The sequence below is a fragment of the Simochromis diagramma genome, unplaced genomic scaffold (genome assembly GCF_900408965.1).
Source record: "Simochromis diagramma unplaced genomic scaffold, fSimDia1.1 OVJJ01000091.1, whole genome shotgun sequence".
NCBI classification, from domain to species: Eukaryota; Metazoa; Chordata; class Actinopteri; order Cichliformes; family Cichlidae; genus Simochromis; species Simochromis diagramma.
The window spans coordinates 2,488,982-2,510,611 of NW_024386901.1; the positions used below are offsets into that span (position 1 = coordinate 2,488,982).

The 21,630-nt window shown below is 40.5% G+C and overlaps 1 protein-coding gene across 1 annotated transcript in view; it reads right to left on the reverse strand.

Annotated features, from left to right (window-relative positions):
• pdia5 (protein disulfide isomerase family A, member 5) overlaps window positions 1-21,630 on the reverse strand; it is an 80,707-nt gene that overhangs the window by 42,433 nt on the left and 16,644 nt on the right. The window contains exons 2-6 of the mRNA XM_040034789.1: window positions 17,936-18,062; window positions 14,860-14,947; window positions 5,610-5,693; window positions 5,416-5,461; window positions 400-492 (exon numbers count right to left, since the gene is read on the reverse strand). Of these exons, the coding sequence (XP_039890723.1) occupies window positions 400-492; window positions 5,416-5,461; window positions 5,610-5,693; window positions 14,860-14,947; window positions 17,936-18,062 (438 nt within the window). The remainder of the gene's footprint in view (window positions 1-399; window positions 493-5,415; window positions 5,462-5,609; window positions 5,694-14,859; window positions 14,948-17,935; window positions 18,063-21,630) is intronic.

A 21,630-nucleotide genomic window follows, 5' to 3' on the forward strand; every position in this document is an offset into this window, starting at 1 on the left:
TTCCATATATACTTATCTAAGGATGAGGTAGCTGTTTGTGAATATGCTGGCAGTTTTTGATGATTTTGCAATCTGACTTGTCTGGATGAGAGCCGTTTGGAGGCTTTTAGGCTGTAAAGGCGGGACTGTGTGAGTGACCTCATGAACTACGCCGAGCAGCTCTTTGACGATAAAGCCTGTTGCTTTTTGTGTGCGGGGCTTTGTGTTGGTGAGATGCTGCAGTATCAGAGTCGGGGGGCTAATCAAAACTTTAACACAGACAAATGGAGGAAAGATGCAGCCTGTGCTTGTGAATCACAGTAAATGTACGTCCCCAGTGATGTTCTGGATTTCTTAAATGGAGCTAAATGGATATTAAATTAATCCAAAGCCCAAAAGTTTATTTAAATTGGTACTTACTTTTTCTGTCTCTATGTGGACGACATCTTTAGCCTCAGGGTTCTCCTCCCACAGTGGGGGCCCCGATGGGTCTTTCAAAAACGCTACCATCGACTGAATGAGAAAAAAAAAAAAGCAAAGTCAAAACGACAGATCTGCGACAGCCTGTCTAAACAAAGCCAACAGTTCAAATCATGCAACAACTTTTCACTGCCACAAAATAATCCTATGGGGGTGAAAAACCAACATAAAAAGACGGAGTGGTGATTATTTACGTTGCCGAAGTCGCTCCTAAATTTAGTTGAGGCAACGCTGTAGGTTGTGCCAGATGGAAGCTCATATAGATGAACATGTTCATGCATCCAAGAGGTGTCAGCGCTATTTCAGTACCTCTAAGTGTCTACTAATGGGCTTGGTAAAGCTTTCTGTAAATATAATGAACCATATGTCTGTGGAGGCAACAGCAGGAAATATTTCTTTTAGCAGTGCTCTAACGACGGCGCGTGTGCACGGGCGGAACATTTAACGACCTTGACTTGATTATCAGAACTACTTTGTAATGGTTGAAACAGAGACTTGTGGAGGTTTATTGTTTCAGATGCCTTTTAATCTGTCAGAGAAACAGCGCAAACCCTAGCAAGCAAAGTAATAAAACCATGCACCATTCAAAAGAGTGACAGCTTCCACCTTACAGTGGGGCAAAAAAGTATTTAGTCAGCCACCGATTGTGCAAGTTCCCCCACTTAAAATGATGACAGAGGTCAGTAATTTGCACCAGAGGTACACTTCAACTGTGAGAGACAGAATGTGAAAAAAAAAAATCCATGAATCCACATGGTAGGATTTGTAAAGAATTTATTCGTAAATCAGGGTGGAAAATAAGTATTTGGTCAATAACAAAAATACAACTCAATACTTTGTAACATAACCTTTGTTGGCAATAACAGAGGTCAAACGTTTATTATAGGTCTTTACCAGGTTTGCACACACAGTAGCTGGTATTTTGGCCCATTCCTCCATGCAGATCTTCTCGAGAGCAGTGATGTTTTGGGGCTGTCGCCGAGCAACACGGACTTTCAACTCCCGCCACAGATTTTCTATGGGGTTGAGGTCTGGAGACTGGCTAGGCCACTCCAGGACTTTCAAATGCTTCTTACGGAGCCACTCCTTTGTTGCCCAGGCGGTGTGTTTTGGATCATTGTCATGTTGGAAGACCCAGCCTCGTTTCATCTTCAAAGTTCTCACTGATGGAAGGAGGTTTTGGCTCAAAATCTCACGATACATGGCCCCATTCATTCTGTCCTTAACACGGATCAGTCGTCCTGTCCCCTTGGCAGAAAAACAGCCCCATAGCATGATGTTTCCACCCCCATGCTTCACAGCAGGTATGGTGTTCTTGGGATGCAACTCAGTATTCTTCTTCCTCCAAATACGACGAGTTGAGTTTATACCAAAGAGTTCTACTCTGGTTTCATCTGACCACATGACATTCTCCCAATCCTCTGCTGTATCATCCATGTGCTCTCTGGCAAACTTCAGACGGGCCTGGACATGCACTGGCTTCAGCAGCGGAACACGTCTGGCACTGCGGGATTTGATTCCCTGCCGTTGTAGTGTGTTACTGATGGTGACCTTTGTTACTTTGGTCCCAGCTCTCTGCAGGTCATTCACCAGGTTCCCCCGTGTGGTTCTGGGATCTTTGCTCACCGTTCTCATGATCATTTTGACCCCACGGGATGAGATCTTGCGTGGAGCCCCAGATCGAGGGAGATTATCAGTGGTCTTGTATGTCTTCCATTTTCTGATGATTGCTCCCACAGTTGATTTTTTCACACCAAGCTGCTTGCCTATTGTAGATTCACTCTTCCCAGTCTGGTGCAGGTCTACAATACTTTTCCTGGTGTCCTTCGAAAGCTCTTTGGTCTTGGCCATGGCGGAGTTTGGAGTCTGACTGTTTGAGGCTGTGGACAGGTGTCTTTTATACAGATGATGAGTTCAAACAGGTGCCATTCATACAGGTAACGAGTGGGGGACAGAAAAGCTTCTTACAGAAGACGTTACAGGTCTGTGAGAGCCAGAGATTTTCCTTGTTTGAGGTGACCAAATACTTATTTTCCACCCTAATTTACAAATAAATTCTTTACAAATCCTACCATGTGAATTCATGGATTTTTTTTTCACATTCTGTCTCTCACAGTTGAAGTGTACCTCTGGTGCAAATTACTGACCTCTGTCATCATTTTAAGTGGGGGAACTTGCACAATCGGTGGCTGACTAAATACTTTTTTGCCCCACTGTATAACGAGTTTCTCTGGTAGAAACTCATTGAAAAAATAAAAAGAGAAGGATTTCCATATTATAGAGGAGAGAAGTAAACGGTTAATTTCACTTTTATCTAAAGTCATAATTTGCCTTTTAGGAAATATCTATAATGCAGCAGCTGTCTTACAGTGAAAGGCATTAAACTTTAAGCTGACCAGCAACATCTCTATGGTTGTTGTGGCTGATGCATATTTTATATTGCACTCTGTATTCCAAACATTTCACGCTAGAGGTACCTGTGAGTGATCCTTAAATATGTAACCTGCAGCTGGATAACTGGTAACAAAATTAAGGTCTTGATTTTTTTCCTCAGGATGTGTTTGCTACAGAATCAGAGTAACAGATGGTGCTATGACCTCATTAACAGGTCTGGAGGCTATAAGCTAAATCAGTCTAGTGTGCCAGCATTAGTTGAGGCAGCCAAAATGCAGACCTGTAAAGAGCATCATTAGAAGCTCTGCATCACATGTTCAAAAGTATTAAACCTGTCGGGTGTGGCTTGCTGCAGTCTTATATTATTACAAACACACCTTGTAGCTAACATGAAGATTAATCATTTGACGCTAGGGCTGTGTCATAACCATATAACCTGCCATAACACCACTATAAATGTTTATGTGACATAAAAGTGTCATGTAATGATATCATTGCTATAGCAACAGCTTATGTTCCCAGTGCAATCAACAATGAGACATGGCCGGGCATGTCTGAGAGCGAGAGCCAAGTGTCAGCCTCCAATGATCATTTAATACCTGAAGATGGAGCTACTTCGAAAACCTCTAACAAAGCGCAGTACTTTGAAAATATGCGAGAAAACTGTTCCCGCTAAGGGTGAAAAAACAACCAACACTTTTCACCACTTGAAGCAAAAACATACACTTAGTTGAGTAGCTGCTCTCACTAGTTGCACCCCAGGAAGGAGTAAAGGGTGCACTTAGACGAAAGGTAAACGTTTGAAATGACCAGTGTGGTTTCGTGGTGGAAAATGGACTTTAAACAGCCGGTTAAAAAGTTCAACCCAAGATAAATCATACCAGGTAGAAAGAAGTATTTTTCAGTTTTAATATGTGACAACACTGTGCTGAAGTTAACAAGGTTACTTTAGTAAGGATTAAGCAGTCATGCTATATCTTTACTTACTCCAGGGAAAACACTACTCAGGCTACCTTTCTGCTTACATTTGACTTATTAAACTAATGTGGCTGCTGTCTGCATTATATTTCAGTACATTCACACTTCAAATTAGGTAGTATACCACCAATTACAGCTCATTATAAAAGCACTGAAAATACCCTTAATTTTGTTTGCATTAATAAATGCTGCTGTCTGCACGATGCAGTCAATAAAACCAATGAAACATTGTTAAGTATGGTGATTGTGAGGCGACTGCAAGGTCCCCTTGTGGAAGGTGACAAACTGCAATTTAATTCAGGCTGACTGCAACGACTCTCAGACAGATTAGTGAAGGTTTGGAAATAATTGCAAGATAATTTCTAAAAGCAGACAGACTGCCAATACACTGGCATCAATCACAGTCAGTCTGTGTCAATGAGCACAGCTTGTCTGCAACGCATCTCTTTGCAACTCAACTGTCTGCCAACTGGTTGTATCTCGGTTATACAAACGAAGATATAAAAGCATATTTGAATTTCTGTTTCAGATCCACGAGTTTTTGGCTAAACTGAAATTAATAAGTTAATTTGTGAATTTCTGGGTATGTAGACAGATGTGCATTTTTTTTTCACAGCTGAAAGTTTTTTGTGTTGTAACTGTATTATCACAAACACACACTGATAGCTTCCCGTTATCACCAGACTAATACACAGAAACAATCATAAACATAAGCTAACATAATGCTGTGAGAAGCCAGGACCTTCTTGCTGCGAGGCAACAGCGTTAGCTACAGCGTTAGCTCCGTACCACCAGCTTGTTACCATTATATCATTAAAATTCTCAGTCATCTAAAATTATGTTTATGATAATCTGATGACTTTTCTCTTTTTTAGCTTTTTAGTTCGCTCTTTTGCTGCTAAGTGCTTCAATATGGTCAATATGCTCCGTCTTCTCTTTGGTGCTGAGAACACAGTGCAGAGTCAATCTGTGCAGCGTTTCCTCTGAAAACTACCGCCTGCCGTGACAAAAAGCATCGCTATGAAAGTGAGAGTATGATTGTGCCATGAGAGCAAGGTTGCACAGCAGGCAGATAAACAATGAGCTGAAACTAACTGTAAGGCACTATAAAGCTGAGGGGGGCTGCACATAGAAATAAAGAATTTGCAGGGTCATTGCTATAAAAGGTCACATTTTCACACAGTGACACTGTTTTCAAGCTGTTATTTGATGCACTGTTGATATTAAAATGCAGGTTATAAATGATTTCATAAATAGCCAACTACATGTAACCACAGATGCTTCTGATTTTCAACTTGGTTCTCAAAGAAAAAAACAAAACAAATAAATGAATAAAAATCAGGCAAATTCTTAACATTGCGTCTAATATTCTTGTGTGGAAAATACCACACATTTTTTCCCCATTCATAAACTTAATAACAAAATGAAAAAGAAGGAAGAAAGAAAGAAATGAAAGCAGAAGGCAGGGCTCTGTAGAGCCAGAGGTAAAATAATTAGTCCTCTGAATGTGAGGAGCAATTAGGAAATACTACACAGCAGACAACAGTTCATGTAAAGAATGCAGATTCGCAGATGAGCACTGACCTTGAAAGTAGCAGGCCTGCTGTACTCCGTGTGGAATGTCCCATCTCTGAAAGACACGCGGGACACAATGCTCTCAACACCAGGAGTAAACTGTAAGTAATGCACTTCTTAAGCTGCAAGCACGGTATCACTTTCCAAAAAGCACTGAGGTGTGGATAAGCATCTGACAGCCAGCTGAGTTGCTGGTTACTCACTTGTAATGCAGCAGCTCTGCTCTTCCACGTTTGGAGCTCGGGTCCACCTTCACTTTCTTACACAGCTTCCGGCCCTCTGAATCTCTGAGGGATCGACACACAAAGTGTAAATCAAACTCAGAATCCTATTCCCTTTGCATTTTTCAAATTCTCCTTCACACACGTACAAATTTTCCTAATGATTAGTAGATTTATGCATTCATTTCTGTGCCAGATCATATAAATTCCAACTTCACTGAACTGAATAAAGAAATCGAAGCAAGAAGATACGGACTTTTCATCAAATTAATCGAATCACATGTATGATATAATATAAACAATGCTGCTTGCTCTGTTTATTTGCTGCTTCGGTGGAAACACAAAGCACAGATGTAATGTGTTGGCATACAGACGTTTCATTTTATGAGGCTTTCTGCTGTAATTGAAAGAAGAAAAAAAAAAACCCACTGTAGCTGGAAAGGGAATAGATATGCATCCTGCCACCTACACATACTTCATACTTGCTACAATGAAGCACTATCAGCAAAAATAAGTACACCTTCTCATCTGTAATAAAGAGCAATGAAAATATGTATTCATTTAGAGAGAGGTGGAAAAACATTTGTTAGATATTCAATTATGGCTCCCAGACACACAGCAAGCCAGTAAAAGTTCAGTGTAGTTTTTTTTCTCTTCTTTATATGAAGACTAAATCCATGTATGTCTGCATGTGCTGACAGACAGTATTTCAGGTGATGACCGTGTGCGTAATGCCAGACTTGACCGGCTCATAATGACAGATGGCACCAGTCAGGGTACACCCATGAGCAGATGTGACCTTGACACATATTTCGAGATGATGTGCAGTCACCAGGTTCAAGACCAGTCTGCTGCTTCCAGCTTCTTGTCCCCCACACACACACACAAAAAAAAAAAAAAAAAAAAAAAATGCAACCATGGATCCCAAAATCCATCTCGGTAAGAAACATGGCTAATGTCAGCTGTCACCAAACCACCAAACAGAGTACACACCTCTGACCTCGAGGACAAAGGTGATTGAGATTCTCCCGAAATTTTTAGTAGATACACCCTATGGTATCAATTTCAAACTCATATGTCGCGTCATTCTTTTTCAATTCAATTCAATTTTTTTTATACAACGCCAAATCACAACAACAGTTGCCTCAAAGTGCGTTATATTGTAAGGTAGACCCTACAATAATACATACAGAGAAAAACCCAACAATCATATGACCCCCTATGAGCAAGCACTTTGGTGACAGTGGGAAGGAAAAACTCCCTTTTAACAGGAAGAAATGCTCATTCTTCAGTTACCTTTGCCTGAGATTCACAGAATTGACAGAAAAAGCACTATTTTGTGATGTATATTGTTATTGGGATGAGAAATGTCATAGATTGGGATATGAGATTTGGGTCATATAGCACAGCCCTAATTATACTTCTACAACATACAAAAAAAGATTTTTTAAAAAGAGAGTTGAAAACTGAACTGATCTATATTCTAGTGGAATAAAACACCAGGACTGTCAAATCAGTCTTTTTAGGATGTGAATAAGCTAAACAGCATGGGTATGTGCCAACGCAACAATGGACTTTGGCTTCATCCTCTTACTCACTCAGTCATAGATACAAAGTAAAAGTGACTCAGCCAACCACATGCTTCAACCAACCCCTGAGATGGCACTATTTTTTCAATCACAGGAGAAAAAAAACAACAAAAAAAAACAAAAAAAAAAAAAAAACAAAAAAAAAACACGCAAGCACAAAGAACTCAGAATGACTCACTAACTGATGTTCACCACTGAGGGAAACAATGCAGTGAATGGCAGCCCAACAATGGTTTGACCACTACATTAGAACAACTGCCTTGCATTAAACTTTGGATTAACATAAACTAATATTTCAGTGGTTGGTATAATGTGAAATGCAACAGGATTGGTCACACTTAGTTTATACTATACGTTTTGGATTTATACAAAATGTATAGTAAGTTTACTAAGTTTAATTCAAATTTTAAATTTTATTTGTCACGTACACAGTCATACACAGTACGATATGTAGTGAAATGCTTGGACAACTGCTCATGACCTAAAGAAAACAAAAAAGGAAAAGGCTATGAATAAGATAGGAAATAAATATGAAAAATTAAAAAGGGTAAATTTAACTAGGAAGGAATAAAATATAAATTAAGGTAAAAATGAAATAACTGTACAACACAAATTAGAATGAAGGGTAAATTTAACTGGGAAAGAATATGATAAAATATATAAATTAAAGTTGAAAATAAAATAACTGTACAGCAAAATACACAATATAGAACTATATAAGAATGTATGAAGAAATATAAATAAATATATACACAATAACAGCAGCTGTACAAGTATTAACTGGAAATGAAGAATATAGTGTCCAGTGTTGTGCAATCCACATTATGTCTTGTGCAGTGCAAATATGCTTAAAGTGATTTAAGTAATGAAGTGAAAACAATGTCCAGAATGTCCAGTGTGTGTAAGAACTGTATGTGTGGGTCAGTACTGTGTGGTGGTGTGATTGAGAGACCGTATCGCCTGCGGGAAGAAGCTCCTCCTCAGTCTCTCTGTGTTGGTCTTCAGGGAGCGGAATAGCTTTCCTGACCTCAACAGAGAGAACAGTCTGTTGTTGGGATGGCTGAGGTCCTTCACGATCTTCCTGGCCTTGGTCCAGCACCGCCTGCTGTAGATTGAGTGCAGGTCAGGGAGCTCGGAGCGGATGGTGCGCTCAGCTGATCGCACAACCCTCGGTAGAGCTCGTCTGTCCTGCATGGTGCTGTTCCCGAACCAGGTTAAGATGTTTCCCGTCAGGATGCTCTCTATGGTGCAGGAGTAAAAGTTCCTGAGCACCTTGGAGGGCAGTTGGAAGTCTCTCAAGCGTCTGAGGTGGTAGAGACGCTGACGGGCCTTTTTCCACCATGGTTTACTGCTATACATTACTATACAGTAACGTATAGTAATTTTGCAATTCAGCTGATGTGCTGTTTTCGATGTGGATTATCTTATACAATTAAATACAATTTAACTTGCCTCAGGTTGAATCCATTATATTTTGAGGGAATTATTGGGATGTATTAAATCAAAGGAGCAATTTGTTGTTTTTCATTTCCGAAACTAATGTTTCACTATTAGTATTAAATTATTTTTTTAATCAAAAATGTCGATGTTAGCACAATACACAGTGAGTCTGGAAAGTATCCACAGTGCTTCACCTGTACCACATGTTGTGTCATGTTACAGAATTCTTGCAAATTTATTACAAATAAAAACATAAATATAACATTTATAAAAGCACTCACAGCCTTTACTTTGTACTTTGTTAAAGCACCTTCAACAGAAATTACGGCCTCAAGTCTTTTTGAGTATAATGCCTCAAGCTTGGCACACCTGTTGTTGTTCTTCCATTCTTCTTTGCTGAACCTCTCAAGCTCCATCAGGTTGGATTGAGAGCATCAGAGCACACCCATTTTCAGATTTCTCCAGAGATGTTGAAGTGGGTTCAATTCTGGGTTCCAGGTGGGGCGCTCAAGGACATTCACACAGTGTTCCCTAAGCCACTCGGGTGCTGTCTTGGCTGTGTGCTTAAGGTCATTGCCATGTTTGAAGATGAACTTTCAGCCTAGTCCATATTTCCATGGAGCAGGTTATAATCAAGGGTGCTTCAGTACATTGCTGCTGTTCCTCAATACCGACTCGTTTCCTAGTTCCTGCTGCTGAAAAACATCCCCACAGCATGATGCCGACAGGGCCATGTCTCACTTTAGGAATGGTAGTAGCCAGGTGACACAAGCCTGATTGGTAGAGTGCTGTAGGAATAGTTATCCTTCTGCAAGGCTCTCCTCAATCCACAGAGGAATGCTGGAGCTAAAGTGACCATCAGGTTGTTCAGTCACCTCCTTGACAAAGGCCCTTCTACCTTACTCAGGTTATCTGGGCGGCCAGCTCTAGGAAGAGTCCTGGTGGTTCAAAACTTCTTCCATTTATGGATGATGGAGGCCATTTTTTCCTGTACCCTTCCCCATATCTGTGCCTCAATATAATCCTGTCTCAAAGGTCTACAGACAATGACTTAGACTTCATGGCTTGGTTTTGTGCTCTGACATGCACCGTCAACAATGGGATTTTAAATAAAGAGGTGTGTCCCTTTCTAAATCCTGTCCAACCAACTGAATTTATCACAGGTAGGGATGGGTATCGTTTAGGTTTTATCCGATACCGGTGCCAAACCGGTACTTTTGAAACGGTGCCTGTGCTTAAACGGTGCTCAAACCGGTGCTTAAAGAATGGAAAAAAAACCACAAACTTTGTCCAAAAACCTCTCACGTTTAGCTGTTTTCCACTTTTTCTTTGGTCATTTTAGCTTTTTTGGCCAGGGTGAAGGGAGTATCTGCCATCAAACAAGAAGCATGTAACTACGACGGTGTTTGCTAGTTCACCTTACATGCATTAATGTAATAACGTGGTTAGCCTACTCAACATAAATTACACACGAACAACATTAAGCTACTCACGCAGAGAAGAACGGCTGCTGCTGCATCATCATCCGTCATCATTTCTGCTACACTGGCAGGGCTAGGGGCCAGGACTCTACTCTTCGGGTTCTTGGGGGATGTTTCTAACTCGGTGCATTTCTCGGCTTTTAAAAAACGCTATGCGTCGCCAGGTTCGTCGTCAGATTCAAGGTGTTACCTCCTTTGCACAGTATCAGCTTAAAGCACTTGTTGCAGGCTGCTGAGTTTGCATCTTTTGCTGTGAAGTACAGCCAGACTTTGACCGCTTTGCCTTGGGCATTTTTAATCTGTAGCTCTGCTCTAAAAGAACATACGTACCTGGGCCCGCCTACTATCCTTGCAAAGGTAAAATGATTGCCTAGAATCCAAAGTGTATGACATTTCAGTAAAAAAAAAAAAAAAAAAAAAAAAAAAAAAAAAGCATCGAAATGTGCGCTGCTTTTCGGTCTGGTTACTACCGTTTATGTCAGAACCGGTGCCATAATGGCACCGGATACCGGTACCCATCCCTAATCACAGGTGGAGTCCAATCAAGTTGTAGAAATATCTGACAGATGCTTGGTGGAAGCAGAATGTGCCTGAGCTCAATTTACACAGTGATGGCAATGGCTTTAAATACTGTGTGTTAGATTTTTGTTTTTATTTTCAACAAATTTGCAAGAATTTCAAGCAAACCTTTTTTTTTTTTTACTTTTTTACTGTCATTACAAGGTATTGTGTGAGTGGGCCAACATTCCTCCACAATGACTGAGTGACTGATCAAACTATACACAGAACAGTTACTTCACATTAATGCTGCTAAAGGTAATTCTACACGCTCATAAATCATGGGGCATACTTGGTTTTACAAAGGAGTCTTGTGCAAAAATGTATTTTTCCATAACTGTAAATTAACAGGAAAAAAAAAAAAAAGTTCAATATTTCCTTTATTCACAAGTAACTGGAGATCACTGGGTCAACTGGAACAACCATAGTTTACCACAAAATACCTGGAAGAAGGTGATTGTGAAAGGAAGACTTTGAAGACTAGCGAATGATTCAAGTAACAAGTTGGAGCCAAACCTTCACACTAGGCCAAAGTCAACAGAGCCACTTTGTAAAGGATTAATAATGGATTCACCACGCAAAGAGGATGAAGCTCTGCACGCCATTCAATTATTACTCCTCTAAAACGCAAATCCTAATCCCTTCATTTGTTTGTGTTCTGGTTTTCACACTGTGCCTTACAGGATCATATATGTTTCAATGCTCCGTTTATGCTACATTTGAAGTGGAGTTTAGGAGGGACAGCCCAGTCCTGTCCTTTCTTCCTGTATGAGATCATTCATCCCACGGGTGGATCCCAGTTGGCCAACACTCAGGTCCCTGTCATCTGTTCAAAGTGTGTCATTCTGGCCTCTGTGGCTCTCTTCGTTGGCAGAGATGACCATTCTCACACAGCGATATGCACTCTACTCTCTCTCCCTCTGTCCACCATGAGCTCTCAGCTGGAGCTTCAGCTTGGAACCGTTCCATTTGAGACTGTCGAGAAATATGCCAAAAAGCACAATGCTTTGCTACAGAGCCTGGCACTGGGTCCATGTGTCCTGTAGTGATGAACCCAGCTTGCTCTAGCTCCCCTGGCGGGAATCTGGCTCGGTGTGAATCTCTACTTAGCATTCGCACACTCTCCTAAATGCTGGAGTTCTTGGAGAAGGAAGAGAGATAATTCCATAGTCTCCCTGACAAAAAACAGCAGGTGAGTCAAAAAGTAAACACTCAAGAAAGACACGCATCGTGGAGTGTCTTTGTAGGGAAACATGGAAACCAAAGCCTCTGACAATTCCTTCGCACCGGTTTGTATTTAGTTTCTTTTCCTTTCTAACCGCCCGGTCTTCAATCCCGGATAAGGTTGAGAGAGATTGTGAATGTTGGCATGTGCACTAGGTGTCAAAGGGGAGTTACTCCCTTCCTCATAGTTTCCTGTTTTATGATCTGTTCTTTCCTATCTGGCAAAGACGACAGATGATGGGTTGACAGGTAAAAAGAAATAGTGGAACTGAACACGGGCACGGAAAACAACAAGATCAAGTCAGATCACTGGGGAGAAAACCAAGTTATGCTTGGAGAAAACAATTCTTGTCTGTGTCTTCGAAGTATCTAGCATTTAGCAGTTCCACAGAGCGAGCCTGGGATTGTTGTTTTCCAGAAAGTCATGACATGTATTGTTCTCCCTTTAAAGGAAAAGTGTGGGATAAGTGCATAATTATTTTTCTTTATGACTAAATTAACTGTTAAGCGAAAGGACCAAAACCCCCTAAAATGTGGTTTTGCAACAGTTTCACCACATATCATGTGGATTCATCCGTCACATTTAAGTGACACAGATGTCCTTTAAAACCTGCATGTGACCTGGGATCAGAGCAATGATTCACCTTAAAGCAGTTAGAGACTACACTGGAGTGGCTTAGAGACAAATTTCTCACTGTGGCTCAGCCAAAACAGACTAAAACCCTATATGACATCTGGGGGTGTTGACAGGTCACAGATTTGTTTTGTGATTGGCTCATAATTTCTTTTGAGTTTTGGCAAAAAAGCAAAACAAAAACAAAAGCAAAACTAAAAAAACAAAACAAAAACAATTTCTGTAGAACAAACAAACAGAAAACCTGGACATACAGTGCCTCTGCTAGAAAGGGACTGATTTATCGAAAGGCCTGTTATCGGCCAATATTAGCCATTTGCTGATCTACTGGTAGCTGCATTTACGACGGCCAATTAAAAGAAAGAAAAAAGAAAAAAGAAAAAAAAAAGTAAAACGTAAACGCTGCATAGTTTGTCCACCAGAGGGCACTCTGTAACTTCTCTATTGGTAACGTTTTTGGAACGCCACAAATACAACAACCATCTTATCTGAGCAGAGTTGGGCTTACCGTAGTAAACAAGTACGAGTAAACAAATAACTACACATAAAACATTTCAGGGAAATCTGTTTATGTTTCGTGCTTCCGAAAGAATATTGGCCAGTATCTCGGAACACTGGATCTATAAGCCACCAAATATCAGTACTGGTCTTAAAAATTCGATATCAATTTGACTATTCTCAAAAAGAGCAGGAGCTTTTTTTTTTTCTTTTTTAACGTCGTCTTTATTGAGGAAGTATGAAAAACTGTCAGTTGTCCACATCCTCTTCAGACCAGGCCATTGTTGACAAAAATCCATAAATGCTCCCCATAAAGATTCAAAAGTTTCCCTTAAAAAACTTTTTTTTAAATTTTTTTAATGGCAGGCTTGACAACATTTGTTGTACCCATAAGCCCATTTGTTTTCTTCTTAGCAGACGAAGGCCCATCAGCATCCATTCATTCTTTATGTACTGATAATTGATTAAACCAAGAATTTAAAAATTAAGGCTGTAGCGGGACCGGTTTAGAAATACTTTTTCCCATCACAATCTGCACATCCCACACACGATGGAAAAACAAAGGTCCCTTTCGAATCATTGCATTTAACACACATCTAGAATATTTTTGTTGAATCCATGTAACTTCTTTGTTTTTATATATATTTGCATTAATCTTCTATATTATAATCATTGTTATGTGTTTGTTGTATCGTTATCTGATTTCAGATTTTAAATTTTGCCTCTATGGAGCCCATTTCTGGTGTAAATTCTCCACCAATTGAGATATTAAAAAGTTATAATAGTCTGATTCGATTCATCTCCTTAGATCAGGGGTGTCGAGCTCCAGGCCTCAAGGGCGGGTGTCCTGCAGGTTTTAGCTATCACCCTGTTTCAACACACCTGAATCAAATGATTAGTTCATTACCAGGATTCTGGAGAACCTTAAGACATGTTGAGGAGGTAATTTAGCCATTGAAATAAAAACTTGCAGGACACTGGGCCTCGAGGCCTGGAGTTCGAGACCTGTGCCTTAGATGATGATTTTTTATAAGATGACTTGTTTGTGTTTATTATTAAGTTTAGACTTCCCTCTAAGCTCTTCAAATATTGTAATTATGTCTGAGAGAAGCTCTGTTTTTAATGTTAAATGAAAAAAGGCTTTGAAAAATATTTCTTGAGGTAAACTATGGCAGCATTTAGCATTTTTTTAAAACACCAAAATTGTGTTATTGGCACAAGTATCAAGTGATTTTTAAACAATGAAATCAACTAATAAATTGAAATTACGCACATGACTAATGCAACCAGTTTTTTTCAAACATGCAAAAAAACTTAAGGTAAAAAATTAAATGCAGAGAAAAAAAAAAAAACTGTATGAACCATAATTACGTGGCGCCCTCACCTGAGAATTAGCACATAGCTTTAAGCAAGAGACGTGATTATCATTTATTTACCTTTTGCAAAAAACAAAACAAAACAAAAAAAACAGAAAGAAAGAGACCCAGTGAAAAGGAAGAACTAAAATGGTGTAAAGAGATGTAATACATTAGACTAAAAACTTCAATAGCTCTAATAAGTGAGTGGCCTCCTGTCAGATTGTGCCAGTAGAACCAGTGAGACGAGGCCATTTACACCCCAGTGGAAAAGCCATAAATTATTCTGCAGATGGATGGTGGCAGAGACACTCTTGGGAGGAGTAAATTGCTCTGGCCTTATAGTTGCTGTCAGAAGATTTCTAGGACAAAACAGTCTGTAATGTCAGGGAGTCTTAGACTTATAGAGAAAGAAGTCTTAGAATGTGTTTTTCAAATCACCCCCTTACTTACCCACAGTTGACCCAGGCGATAGTCCCTTGGCCCTTCACCGTCTGGGCGACATCAGAAAGCAGTTTCAGGTGGGAGTCCCCTGATGTAGCTACAGACACAGAATAAAGCGCAGTCAAGCCTTTTTACCAAAGCCACTCAATAGCCCAGGACAACCCAGAGCCATGAGACACAGGAGACACTGTCATGACAAGCACAGAGAAAAAGAATCGAGTTACAGTGGAGCTCACCGTCGTTCTAAAGCACCGAGTGACGAAGAAAGACATCGCTGAGTTTGGGTTAGAAGGGTGACGGGGGAGCATTTTCTACTACCTTTCAACGGATGGGCTCAGCGAGGGGGTTTAAGTTACATCAGCTTTCAAAATCTTACAATAGTGTGACTAAACAGGAGACGGAAGGATTATAAGGCGACACAAAGACTCTGGATCTAATGAAGCGCTCTCTAACGGTGCGACAAATGGGAAAGCATAGCAAACATGTTTGCACCAACTGCATGATCCCAACAGCAAGGTTTGTGTGGGATCGCCGAGTTTAGAGCGTTCGCAACCACCGGAAACGTGCACAATCTCCCAATATGGCTGAGCTGTGCAGCTTGCCTTCTGTGTTAAGAAAGAAACTAGTGGGATATAAACTGCACCAGCTAGAATAACACTGTGTAATGTTACTGATTTTCATCAGCTACGTCAAGTTTGTTTACTTTACTCAAAGGGATGTACCTAAGTGTAATATTCCAGCTCTTATGCAACGCAGTACATCATTTTTATACTCCCCTGAAGCCAAATGTGCGTTTTTCACTGCATAAAGAAAACAGCTCCTCACAATGCTCCAGGCAAAGACTATATTTAGATGTAGGGGCACTGCCACAACTTCCCAGGGTTCTGCCTTGGAGTTGGCAACAAAAACATCTGGCAACTCAGGATCAGGGTATTGTACGGAATAGGAGGTGAGCAGGTACCGACTGGTTGACAGCGTTAAGGATGATGAATACCAACCAGATCAAAACTCAGCAGGGATGTGACTGACTGCAGAGGCTGGTGATGAACACAGAACAGGGCACGGCTGTGTTTACTCAGGGGGGAATGAATGTGAAGTGCCTTGAGGTATAATCGAGGCCTACATGAGGGCAATCTTCAGTGACTTTAAAGCAGGAATGTCTGGATGAAGTTACAGCCGGTGATCAATCCGACGCGCAGCTGGATACATAGAAGCCAATGGGCTAATATAGGCCGATATGGCTCATTAATCAAGAAATATATCTGTGGCTATAAAGAAGCCTCAGAGTCCTCTGTGGATTATTGAGCAATATAAGTTTGCTTCTTTTTTATTATGAACAGGAAGAACTCCTTCTTGGAAATCTGCAAAATGGAATTAGAAGCTGCTGGGGTGCGTAAGCGTTCGCTAATGGATAGCAGGAAACAAAATGTACTTTAGAGCTGTATAATTATATTTGACCATTTTAGCTTCTATTTAACAGCTACTCTTTAATTCCATAAGCATTTCCAATTTCCTTATTGAAATAGACCGCTGTGATCATTCTTTGAAAGCGAGCTAGAGGCTAAAGCTGGGCAAAACATTGTTTCTGAATCCATTTGAAGATACTGTGCTAGAATGTTTTTTAATGAATGCTATCGAATTTGGGCAAAGCGCCACTCCACAAAAGCACTTCCTAATTAGAGCGGGCGATTAAAGGAATTTTAATTAATTTGGTGTTTTCCCTCTACAAAAATCAGACAGTTTCCAAGTACAAGAGCAAAAATCATAACAAAAGACAATCAGCGGCACATGCAGTTAACGGGCACGCACCCCTCAAATTCTCTTAATCCAACTCTGTGCATCTGGCCTTTCTGAACCCCTGAAGGTGAATTGTCGGGATGTTGCACATCAGCTGCACTTACACACCCACAATTGAAGGAAACAGCTCTTAAGAGGCATCTGACTGTACACAATTTAGGATGCTCTTAAAAATAATACACTTAGATGTAGTAACTAAGTAACTAGTAACTAAGGCTTCCGGAAATTGCAAATTTCATTCTTACCTTCTCTGACAATAACATGACATTGCATGCCCTCAATCTCAAATCATAAAATATGCTAAAACATGCGTTTTCATGATGGTTATCACTAGGGTTGCACAATTAATAAAATTGTATTCTTAATGATATATTTGGCTTCCCACAATTAAATGAACACAATCTGGTGATACTGAAAACTCAAGTCACAGCTGTTCCCTGCATTGCTTAGTGCAAAGTTTGCTAGGCACCCTTAACTGCAGTGATATAACACAGAGCTAGTCATACAAAATCGATCAATCAAATGTCTGTCGTAGCAAAAGCTGAAGACCTTGTCCCTAGAAGCGATCACCATGTGTTGTTTGGAAATGCAAGTGGTGTTAATCAGGAACAAATCGTATCCAAACAGTGGTGGAGAGTTGTGCCTGCAGTGCAAAGCAATACAACTAACTCACTCATCCATGTGAACTTGGTGAATGAATGAAGGCAAAGGAAAACAATGCAGCGGTTGCACATCAAATCCATAAAAGCCAGTCTGTGCAGCGCGTCAGCTCGCAAAGATGCACTGACGTCACCCACGTTGCCACGTTCCATTTCCCCAAAAGACGCGTGTCCACTAAACGGGACCGGTTTTATTTAGCGGGAATGCCGCACAACATGCATGTGAAAGTGCTGCTGTGTTTGCGTGACATTTGTATCACACTAAAAAGCAATGGATAATCATGACAAATAATGCTGATCTCAACACTGCTCAAAAATAATTGCGATAATCATGTTGGCCATAGCTGTGCAGCCATAGTTACCACTTTTGTTAACACAATGCATGTGTATGAAATGCATGTTGTTTTCCGGCACTCCACAACAACCTCTACAGCGACAGTGTTTGAGAGTTACTGAGATAATACCGGCATTATCCACGAGCCATTAACACGATTGTTTATCCCCAACCCCTCCTTTGACAGACACAGCAGCAAAAACTAAATGAGTGAATTTGTCGTGTGCGTGTTTGTGGAAAAATCTGCACCCATATATGGTATACCGATCACGACGGGATGGCTGCCTTCTCTGACCTGTTTCCGTGTAGAGCACCAGAACATTTGTTCTCGTCCTGAGCAGCTTCTTGAAGTCTTTGTGGTCACTGACTTTCTCTATGAGAGGAGACACCTTCACTGCCTCCAGCACCGACAGGAGCCACACCTGGTGAAACACACACACATTCACGAATATTACCACAATAAGATCTCTCCATAGCATTAAATCTAGAGAAAAGACAAATTATTATTTAGTAAATTAGCCCATTTCAGAACAAATCAATAAGTCAGTGTTTTCAGGTTAGATAAAGATTCACTTTATACATTAAGTGGTCCAGCAGGATCATTTTTGATGACCTAGTCCTTATGAAACCACAAGCCCCACTCATAAAAACACACAATATTTACTGAGTATTCCTTGAACCAGACATGTATATAAGAGCATCAACACTGCATTTATACAGTTACTGATTATCTTTCCTTTACAATGGTACAAACGAGACAGAATTTTGCTTATAAAAATCATCCTATACAGAGAGTGGGTTCAGAAGACGGCAACAGGAGGGGATTTGTATCATTAGTCTGAACGGCTCCTTTAACTTTTCAGACACTGGTAGGTGAGCTAATACTGTGAAAGGCCTAATATGGAAAACAAATCCCACACTGAGAGGCGTGCACTTTAATCAAAGACAAATTATGGAATTAAAAAGAGCGAGAGAGAGAGTAGACTGGTTATACTCTGCCATATAAAGTTATTTCCGTGCATTGTAATCATCTCTCTGCCGTCCCCATTCATTAAAAAGCCCTTCATTTCTGCCTACGGAGAACTAAATTAGACATCAAACATGGCCTGCTCCCTCAGTGACGGCTGTTATAACCTGGAAACAAGCACCTGTCAGGCTTACTTTCTAATTTTAATTCTCCACTTGATTTTCTCCTGTTGTGAGACTACAAGGAACAAAAAGAAACTGTTGTCTGTAAACCATCTGTAAACTTCAAAATGAACACAGAGCTTAAAAGGCTTAGAGGAGGCAACTTAAATACCCCATATTGCACACAGTATCATATATAATGTGAGGAATATTAAATATAGGGCTGGGGTCTGTTTATGTTTTGTAACTTGTGCAGTGGTCTTATTACACTGATGTGACAACATAAACACGAGCTGTGTAAGCATTTGTTTTGGACCCATGGGAAGCAGATGGCAAAGGGCGGGATAATTAGAGGCTACCTGGGTGACACTTGTCTAAATAGGTTGGCATTCAGTGGTTATGACAGCAGGATGGAGGCGAGATAAGGATGAGGAGGCAGGCCGTCTTATTTATCTAAGACAGGAAATGTGATGCTTCATGGTCCCCAAGAAGGATTAGAGTCAAGTTAACCAAATTTGATTCTTGCTTAATCAGTTACTACTTCCTAAATATTCAATGATGTTCTGAAACTGTTCTTCTGAGACACATAATGACGAACATAAAGCCATAAATGGTGGATCCATAGTCTAACGGTTTAACCAGGGGTGGGGAACTCCAGGCCTCAAGGGCCAGTGTCCTGCAGGATTTAGATCTCACCCTGGGTCAACACACATCTGAGCCAAATGATTAGTTCATTACCAGGCCTCTGGAGAACTTCATGGCATGTTGAGGAGGTTTTTTTTTTTTTTTTTTTTAATCCATTTAAATCAGCTGTGTTGGATCAAGGACACATCTAAAACCTGCAGGACACCAGCCCTTGAGGCCTGAAGTTCCCCACCCCTGGTTTCCACAATTGCTTGGCAAGTGAAAGGTTGCTGGTGCAGTTCCAGCTAGAGATGCAAAACCCTTTTAAGGTTGCATCAGGAAGACTACCTGGCGTAAAAAAGAAAGATGTGGTACCTGCTGTGGTGACCCCTTATGACAGGGGAGGAGTTGAAGGTAGCTTTTATCAAGCCACCAATGGAGCTGTTGGTTACTTGATTGGGAAAGGAACAATGTAAAGTGGTGCAACATAACACATAGTGCACCACAGAACTCAGACATAGATCTTAATGAAAACTAAATGATGGGGAAACAAATAGAAAAAATGACAATAAATACATTGACACCATGAGTCTTTGCTCTGCGCAAGAGGAGCACTGCGAGTTTCTCAAACCAACATTCATTGCAATAATCAAATTATTACCACACTCATTCTTTTGTTCTTTTGTTTTTCTTTTTAAATTGCTGTCGGCTTGAAAAGTGGCTCTGAAAAGAGCGTCCTGCTAATTCACATTTGAGTTGAAAAAGGACTCAAAATGACCCTGTGTTAGAGCAAAACAGTATTTCAAACTACTTTGGCACTATAATCCATTTATTTTGCATTTATATAAAGTCTTAGCAGTAAGGCTTTCACACACAGGCCGTTTCCTTTACTGGGTAAGGAGTAAACAGATGCTGCTAATTAAATACATTTAATTAACTGATCATTAGCAAGAGCGACCGCAACTGTAAAAGCAGAAGTTTTGGGAGTTGGGTGGTCTGGTCAGATGTGTGTTAGCACAATAGCAAGGTAAAGACATCAGAAGTGATCTTACAGAAGCAATTGCTGCTGCTCAGTAAGCTGTGAGGGGGTTAAAAGGCCTTTCCAAACAATTTGAAGTCCAGATTGAGATTATTCACACGTGAAAAACATTCAAGACCAGTCAGTCTTCCCAGGAGCTGGACATCCCAGCCAGTTCACCCCAAGTTCAGACTGCGAAACACTCAGAGAAGTTACAGGCCTCAGTTAGTATACTAAAATGTTAAATTTCATGACAGCACAATTAGAAAACGACTGAGCAAGTATGGCTTTTTTTGCAAGAGTTGTAAAGGAGAAACACTCTTCGCTGTAAAAGGAACATGGCAGCACAGGTTAGATTTGCATTAAGTTTGGATCTGAAGAAACCACAAGACTTCTGGAGCAATATCCTTTGGACAGACACAACCCAAGTGGGGATGTCATTAAGATGACCATAAAAACCTCTGCATATTAAAGTAGTCTAGAGTCAAACAGGAGTCCATCTGCTGTAGGCCTCTGCTTGTCTAGCCTCATATTATTATGTTTAGTCCTTCTCGGCTCTTAAAACGCCAGTAAATCATTAATCAGTCTAGTATTTACATAGCCATGCATATACATGCACTGGTGTTGAGTTAAAACAACGTTAGATGGTTATCTTTAGTGACTGACTAGGAATATCTGACTGAAGATGGAAATAGGATTTAATGAATCGACAGTTCTGTCTAATATGAAGCAAGCTGCCATCTTTGGCAAAAGTTAGAAACTTTCCAGAGCCAACTTTCAGACCTTCCAGCTATGTTTGATATTTCAGAGAGTTTCCAGCAATTGGAACAAAATTTCCTAATTTGGCTGTTGTAAGGAACAAAGTGATTAGGCCAACAAAGCTTGGTTTAATGAAGTAAAACAGTTCATCAAGAGATGAACTTTAAACTGAAAGGTTGGATTCCAGTAAAGGTCTGCTGGTAACTGGTGTTTTTGCAAAACTCAAGGAGAGAAACAGATTTTTCTACTGTCAAAGTCTGTTATTGTTCTTTATAAGCGCCTTACACCATCCAAAGTGTGTGTCATCTTCAAGTGGTAGATGTGCAATAATAGAAATAACAAGACAGCCTTCAAAAGTGACAGGCCTATTGAGAAGCAGCATTACCATACGGGCGATCGTGGCTCAAGAGTTGGGAGTTCGCCGTTGCCTACTGGTGGTGGTCAGAGGGCCCGGTGGCGCC